The 7377-nt window shown below is 34.5% G+C and overlaps 2 protein-coding genes across 2 annotated transcripts in view; one reads left to right on the forward strand and one right to left on the reverse strand.

The window, feature by feature from the left end:
- Positions 1-2309: 2309 nt before the first annotated feature.
- On the reverse strand, positions 2310-4481 carry LOC106324420 (jacalin-related lectin 36). The gene is made up of 5 exons (XM_013762393.1): positions 4414-4481; positions 4051-4214; positions 3494-3967; positions 2903-3403; positions 2310-2792 (listed from the first exon to the last, which is right to left on the reverse strand). Exons 2-5 carry the CDS (start codon positions 4204-4206, stop codon positions 2541-2543), a joined length of 1383 nt encoding a protein of 460 aa, XP_013617847.1. The 5' UTR covers positions 4207-4214; positions 4414-4481; the 3' UTR covers positions 2310-2540.
- Positions 4482-5174: 693 nt separating this feature from the next.
- The window catches only part of LOC106295008 (beta-glucosidase 19), an 8567-nt gene continuing 6364 nt past the window's right edge, over positions 5175-7377 (forward strand). Inside the window, exons 1-6 of the mRNA XM_013730761.1 lie at positions 5175-5397; positions 5609-5678; positions 6258-6313; positions 6396-6471; positions 6564-6641; positions 6732-6819. Coding sequence (XP_013586215.1) covers positions 5242-5397; positions 5609-5678; positions 6258-6313; positions 6396-6471; positions 6564-6641; positions 6732-6819 — 524 coding nt within the window. The 5' untranslated portion in view covers positions 5175-5241. The remainder of the gene's footprint in view (positions 5398-5608; positions 5679-6257; positions 6314-6395; positions 6472-6563; positions 6642-6731; positions 6820-7377) is intronic.

The raw sequence follows: 7377 nt of genomic DNA on the forward strand, positions 1-7377 counted from the left end.
AAACTATTTTTAGTCAGTTAATCATATCTCAGTTTGAGTTTATGTAATATATCATCTATGAAAATAGATAGATATATAAAAATATTTCTATTACTTTGAAATTTTTTATTGTTTAAAATTATGTTTTAAAAGAAATAATATTTTTTTTCTAATATCAAGATTATCTGTGTAAATTGTTTTTAATGAAATCGCATTATATACAAATTTATATTTTTCATCTAAGAAAATATAGATGAAAAGAAAATATTTTAATACTTCAAAAGTATATTTTATGTTATTTAAAAATATTTTTTAATTGTAATATTAATATTTTGTGAACTTTCCCTTTTTATGAAATCATATTATATATAAATATATATTTTTTTCAATTCGTTTTTTTTTTAATTTATAAAACAATTCCTTTTTTATTATATGTTTATTTTTTTGGAAAATTTTAAAAAGGAAACTAAATAAAAATAAATAATTGTATTTGAAATATAATATTTTAATTCATTAAGGATATCAATGTAATCAACCATCGTGAGAGTTAATGTGATAGCGACACATAGGAAACTGACTTCTCAAATAATATTTTATATATATATATATATATATATATATTGTATAATTAGAAACGAATTTTATATTACTAATATAATATTTGAAAAAATAAGATAATTCTTTTATACTATTTTTCTGTTATAAATTTTTTAAACTAAGATATACAATAATTTATAATCAAATATTAATCAAGTAAAAACATTTTCATAAAGGTATTATCTAAAATATTTTGAGGGTGTTTTAAATGAGAAACTTTATCAAATATAAATATTTTAGTGTTTGATTTAATTTTTTTGAAGACATAAACAATAACTTATCGTACTCGTTTGGTTTAAACTTATAAATATTCATAAGAAATTATGTGCGCATAGCATGTACGGGCAAAACACCTAGTATTTAACTTAGAAAAATTCCCTAAGATAGTCTTTTTTAAATTTTTGTCACAAAAATAGCTTTCAATGAAGAAAATGACCAAAATAAGTTTTATTAACTAAATTTAACCTATGGTTAACTAATTTAGACCTAGAGTTTAGAGTTAAGCGGTGGGGTTTCGGGGATAGAGTTTCAAATTTTTTTTAAAAAAATAAAAAAAATATTAAAAATTTCAAAATAAAAATGTGCTATTTTGATCACTTTTTCTTGAGAGCTATTTTTGTGATAAAAACTTAAAAATTGCTATTTGATAGAATTGCTTATTAATTAATTTTATAAATATGGTTGCTATTTACCTTTTTCATGAAATATATTTTGGTCATTTTGACCTTTGTGTAATATTTTTATGATAAACTTTTTTTTATAAATCTTTCTTACGAAACAAGAAAAGAATAATATTACAATCTATCATCGAGGACAGCGAAGTATATATAGTTGAGTTGGAAACCCATTAACTCAACCCACGGTCCAATGATTATGATACGAGATAGCCAAAAACAGGATTGACGTTCAGAAAATCACTGTTTGTCTTTGCCTCTAGAGGCTTTGTGTAAATAGGGTAAAAGGCTTTGTGTTCATTTAGAAAGATCTGTACGTCTATGAGCAACTCATAACCATAGTCAGAGATGACGACATTGACTTTGATTAGATGAATTTTTTTTTTTTTAATTTTCTTTGTTTTGTTCTTGTTTAGTTTTTGATTCTTGATCTATTTCGTGCAAATACAAAATCATATAATGTCGCTAAACAACTTTTGAAATTTATATAAAACCTGGTCGAAATCTCAAAACATTAAGGAATCGTACGCACATTACAATGTAACCAAGATTTTATATTGTACATCTTATAAACAGTGTTACAACTCCATTACAACACAAGGAGACACTGAAACACACAAGCACATAGTACGGAAATACCTTATTCAAACCTTTTGCTTACCGTCACACACGTATAATGACAATTTCTAAAGGAGAGCTTAACTTTAATTATGACATATAGCTCATCTTTATTACATTGGGACGTAAGAGAAGACATTCTCAGATCACTTGGAGATGGCCTTGACATGGACTCCAACTTGGTGAAGTATGTCAGCACCTGCTTTGCCATGGAACCCAACGACCTTGTGGCCGTCTTCTTTGAGTAGGACACTTTTAGCACCTTCAAGTCCAAAAGGTGGAGAGGTTCGCTTATTTGTCGTGAACCCAAGCATCGTTATAATTTCGGACTCAGTACCAAATATGTTGTCGTAGTTAATCTCCACCGCTGTGATATATTCGTTTGGATCAAGCACGAACTGCAAAAAAAAAAAAAAAAAACATTAAGGAATCGTACGCACATTACAATGTAACCAAGATTTTATATTGTACATCTTATAAACAGTGTTACAACTCCATTACAACACAAGGAGACACTGAAACACACAAGCACATAGTACGGAAATACCTTATTCAAACCTTTTGCTTACCGTCACACACGTATAATGACAATTTCTAAAGGAGAGCTTAACTTTAATTATGACATATAGCTCATCTTTATTACATTGGGACGTAAGAGAAGACATTCTCAGATCACTTGGAGATGGCCTTGACATGGACTCCAACTTGGTGAAGTATGTCAGCACCTGCTTTGCCATGGAACCCAACGACCTTGTGGCCGTCTTCTTTGAGTAGGACACTTTTAGCACCTTCAAGTCCAAAAGGTGGAGAGGTTCGCTTATTTGTCGTGAACCCAAGCATCGTTATAATTTCGGACTCAGTACCAAATATGTTGTCGTAGTTAATCTCCACCGCTGTGATATATTCGTTTGGATCAAGCACGAACTAAAAAAAAAAAAAAAAACAGTAAACAAAAGATTTAACGTAAAACATTTTTAAAAATGTGTTGCATCGACGTTAGAGCTAAATGATTCTCTTGTATTTATATATTTGACCTCTTCAGGTGCAAGTAGTGTCTTTTTTCCATGATCATTTCCAGGGACCTCCTTAGAGTCCTTCTCGTAGACGAACTTGACGTAGGATACCCCTGATTCGCCTTGACCTACGTACACTTTCTTAACACCATCATGAGGACCATCGTCCCACGGGTTTCCCGCATTACCACCTTTTGCCTCTAGTTTTTTGGCACCGGCAGCTGATCCAGCTGTCTGAGTGCTCGAAGAAGTACGACCACCAGAAGAAGTACTTGACGAAGGAGCGAAATATGCTCCTAGAGCATGAAGAACTTCGCCTGCTCGTCCATGGAATCCTACAAGTTTTCCACCATTCTTGTCCTTGAGTTCATATTTCTGCGCACCCTCTAGTCCAAAGGGCGGTGAGGTTTTTCCCTTAGCTGTTTTGAAGATTAAGCAGGTGATAACATCTGTGTCTTGCCCAAATATCCTGTCGGATTGCACCTCAACTGATGTGATGTAGTCGTCTGGATCAACCTCAAACTATACAAAGATTTCAAATAGATTATTTTTTTCAGTAAAGTCTAAATGGATTCGCACTTCCTAGTTATGACAAATAAAATGAACACAAACCACTTCTGATCCGAGCAAGGTCTTCTTTCCGTATTCGCGTGTTTCCTTTTTACCGTTCTTCTCGTACTCAAATTTGACATAAGAGACACTAGACTCGCCTTGTCCAACGTACACTTTTCTTACATGGTCATGAGCACCATCATCCCATGATGTTCCTCCTTTTCCACCTTGAGCATCCACTTTGTTTGCTTGACTAGCCGAAGATGGGGTTGAGGAATCAGAAGTGGAAGATGACGGTAAGGGAGCAAAGTGGACGTCAATGGAATTGAGAACATTACTGCTAATTCCTTGAAAACCGGCGATCTGGTTATCTTTGGGTGCATGGATGGAGAATTGGTTCTGTGTTTTGTTTCCGTAAGGACCATATTGGGTTTTGTTGGTCTTAAAAGCCAACGCTGCTATAGCATCTTCATTCCCAGTAGTTTTGTAGTAGCCAGTAACATCTGTTATGTACTCGTCTGGGCTCAAGCTCACCTACAAAAATTAAAATATTACAATTTATCAAAATAACACATTAAATAATCGCTTTATACATATATCATATGGTGAGTACTAACGCCGTCAGATTTCTTGCCAGGAGTGCCATGACGCTTAGGATTTTGGTCATCGTCATACTCGGCCTCTATGGACTTGATAACATCTTCATATGTAACCTGAACTCTCTTCACCCTCATGTGCTTCCCGTCGTCCCAAGACATTGTTGCGGCCGCCATAGTTGTATCTGACCCATTAAGAGTACCAAATGTTATTTATTTCATCATAGAAAAAATATCGTACGTACTTTTTACATATCAGATGTAATCTATATCTTTTTCATAACAGATAGCAATCAACCAAAAATATCAGATGGAATCTATATCGGAGTAGCAATTAACCAAAAACATGGACATTTATTTTCGAGCATTTGAAAGAGAGAATACCTCTGTTTTATTTTATTTTTTGATAGATAATAGAAAGAGATAAGAGAGCTGGTGTGGTACTGATGAAGATGAATGCAAGTGCGTTTTATATACACAGAGATGCACATTAGATAGGCGATATCTCAAAACCAAGTTTGTGGTCCTAAAGATCACACGTTACTCTGTATGACGATTGTTCCACTTGTTGAAATCCATGCATTATCCACTTATAACCCTTCAAAATCGAACACTTGGCCTTAATATCCACATGTACTTCTAAAGAATCATACACTTAACCCTAACATGCCAGATGTAAGAAATATTCCACATATACATACGAATCTTACGCCGGAAAACGAGAAGACAACAACAGACAAATGATCAATGTGGATGCAGCAGTGAGAGCTAAAGACACACTTCGCCTTCAAAAACTCAATTTGCATGTAACAGTGTAATAAAGACACTGGCATCCAGATGTGCTTCTAAAGAATCGTACACTTAACCCTAACATCCAGATGTAAGAAATATTTGACATACACCTACGAATCTTATACCAGAGAAAAAGAAGACAACAACAGACAGATGATCAATGTGCATGCAACAGTGAGAGCGAACGAGACACTTGGACTTAAAATTTCAATGTGCATGTAACAGCGTGATTAAGACACTTGGCGGCCTACAGATACAATTTTCGGCCATGGATTTCATCACTCGATCGTTGCTACTTATATATGTGTATAAAACGAAGATATTCCCCTTCTACATATCTATTCCATTAACCATAATCTTCCACTGTTTTAAACGTTTATCAAGAAAGAAACTCGTGAGCTTGTACAAAGTATAGCAACAATGAAGTTTCCTCTCTTGGGGTTACTTTTGCTCGTAACTCTTGTCGGCTCTCCTACCAGGGCCGAAGAAGGACCTGTTTGCCCTAAGACTGAAACCCTTAGTCGTGCAAGTTTCCCGGAGGGCTTCATGTTTGGTACCGCAACCGCATCCTATCAGGTATATATAGAGAAGCTTCCTACAAGTTAGGATAAAATTATTTTTCTAGATTTTTTATTTAAGTTATTGAAAGTTTCCCTTGACTAAATTTAATAATAAAACAACACTCAATTTATAATGGAGGGAGTATTAACTAATAAAGATATATATATACTCTTCCTGAAACACATCTAATTACTAAAGATGTAATGTATCTATGTGGTGAAAATAGGTTGAAGGTGCAGTAAATGAAAGTTGCAGAGGACCAAGCCTGTGGGATATCTATACTAAGAAATTTCCTCGTATGTCTCTCTTTTACCATTTATTTTTACCACGGAACATATATATATATATATATCTAAAGTTCAGAACTCTTCACTAAGACCATGATTAACCCGAAGTTCTTAGAGTGAGGTTCTTAGTGAAAGTTTCTTAATTTTTAACTAAAAAAGTTAAAAACCGGTTCTTAAAGTCTTTATTTAAGAACCCGTTCTTAGTTTTTTTAGTTAAAAGTTAAAAAAACAATTTTATAACTTCATCATAAGAACCCCGGGTTAATCATACTCTTAAGTTGCTCTTAGACAGGGCCTTCTGCGCATGGCCGTCTCCATCTCTTTAATTAGGATCTTGTCGTTTCAATCTGTTGTGGTTGTGTTGTTGTTGTTTAAGCTCTCGTATAAACGAGATAATATCTGTTTGACCTTATCCTGTACTTGATACAAAAAACCTTAGTTTTGTAGTAAGATTTTATTGTTATAGATTAAACCTAGATAGTAAACAGTGTCATCTAACAAGACAAACAGAGCTACACTTGAAAAAAGTTTCCTCGACCACTATTAGAAAGTTCACTCATATATCATTTCTTAATATGAAAACTGCAGATAGAGTTAAGAATCACAATGCTGATGTAGCTGTCGATTTCTACCATCGTTTCAGGGTAATCTCCGTCTTCCTGCCTCTCTCTCCAGTTAAAATCTCTACTTTGTAAACTTATGTTTAGTAACCGTGAAATCCAACAGGAGGATATCAAGTTGATGAAAAAGCTGAACACTGATGCTTTTAGACTATCCATTGCATGGCCAAGAATATTTCCCCGTAAGTTAAAACATATGACTTTTTAATAAATAATAGGCATAACAAATTCCGAATTAGTTGTAATAACAGCTGGAAATTGATTAATATAACAGATGGGAGGATGGAGAAAGGAATAAGCAAAGAAGGAGTTCAATTTTACCACGACCTTATAGACGAGCTCCTTAAAAATGGTCACATATGTTCTCACTGTCTTCTTCATTTTAATTTATAGTATCAATGTATAGTGTAACTGAAAAACTAACTCTTCACTGTTCTTTCAGACCTAACACCACTAGTAACGATTTTCCACTGGGACATGCCCGCCGATTTGGAAGATGAGTACGGTGGCTTTTTGAGCGAACGTGTAGTGTAAGCTTTTTTACTGGTCTCTCAATCATTTTTACATTCTCTAATGTACGCAAACTGAGATTTTATGAGAATTAAGAAAGAAAAGAGAAATTAAATGAAGAACATGAAAACTAATGAGAGACTTTCTTGAAAGATAATGAGAAAGATGGAATTGAATTGCTTGATTGTTTCATGTATCAAGAGTACCTATATATACATCAAATGGGGAGCCAAAACAAAGAGGCTCTCATGCACTAAGTGAGGCTCCCTTGCACTAAGTGAGGCTCCCTTGCACTAAGTGAGGCTCCCTTGCACTAAGTGAGGCTCCCTTGCACTAAGTGAGGCTCCCTTGCACTAAGTGAGGCTCCCTTGCACTAAGTGAGGCTCCCTTGCACTAAGTGAGGCTCCCTTGCACTAAGTGAGGCTCCCTTGCACTAAGTGAGGCTCCCTTGCACTAAGTGAGGCTCCCTTGCACTAAGTGAGGCTCCCTTGCACTAAGTGAGGCTCCCTTGCACTAAGTGAGGCTCCCTTGCACTAAGTGAGGCTCCCTTGCACTAAGTGAGGCTCCCTTGCACTAAG

This window comes from Brassica oleracea, chromosome C1, assembly GCF_000695525.1.
Source record: "Brassica oleracea var. oleracea cultivar TO1000 chromosome C1, BOL, whole genome shotgun sequence".
Taxonomy (NCBI): Eukaryota; Viridiplantae; Streptophyta; class Magnoliopsida; order Brassicales; family Brassicaceae; genus Brassica; species Brassica oleracea.

Coding starts and splice junctions, on each gene's coding strand:
- LOC106324420 (XM_013762393.1), bottom strand. CDS start 4,206: ATGGCGGCCGCAACAATGTCTTGGGACGACGGGAAGCACATGAGGGTG. Junction 3,968..4,050: donor CTGGCAAGAAATCTGACGGC/GTTAGTACTCAC, acceptor TAATTTTTGTAG/GTGAGCTTGAGCCCAGACGA. Junction 3,404..3,493: donor CCTTGCTCGGATCAGAAGTG/GTTTGTGTTCAT, acceptor ATCTTTGTATAG/TTTGAGGTTGATCCAGACGA.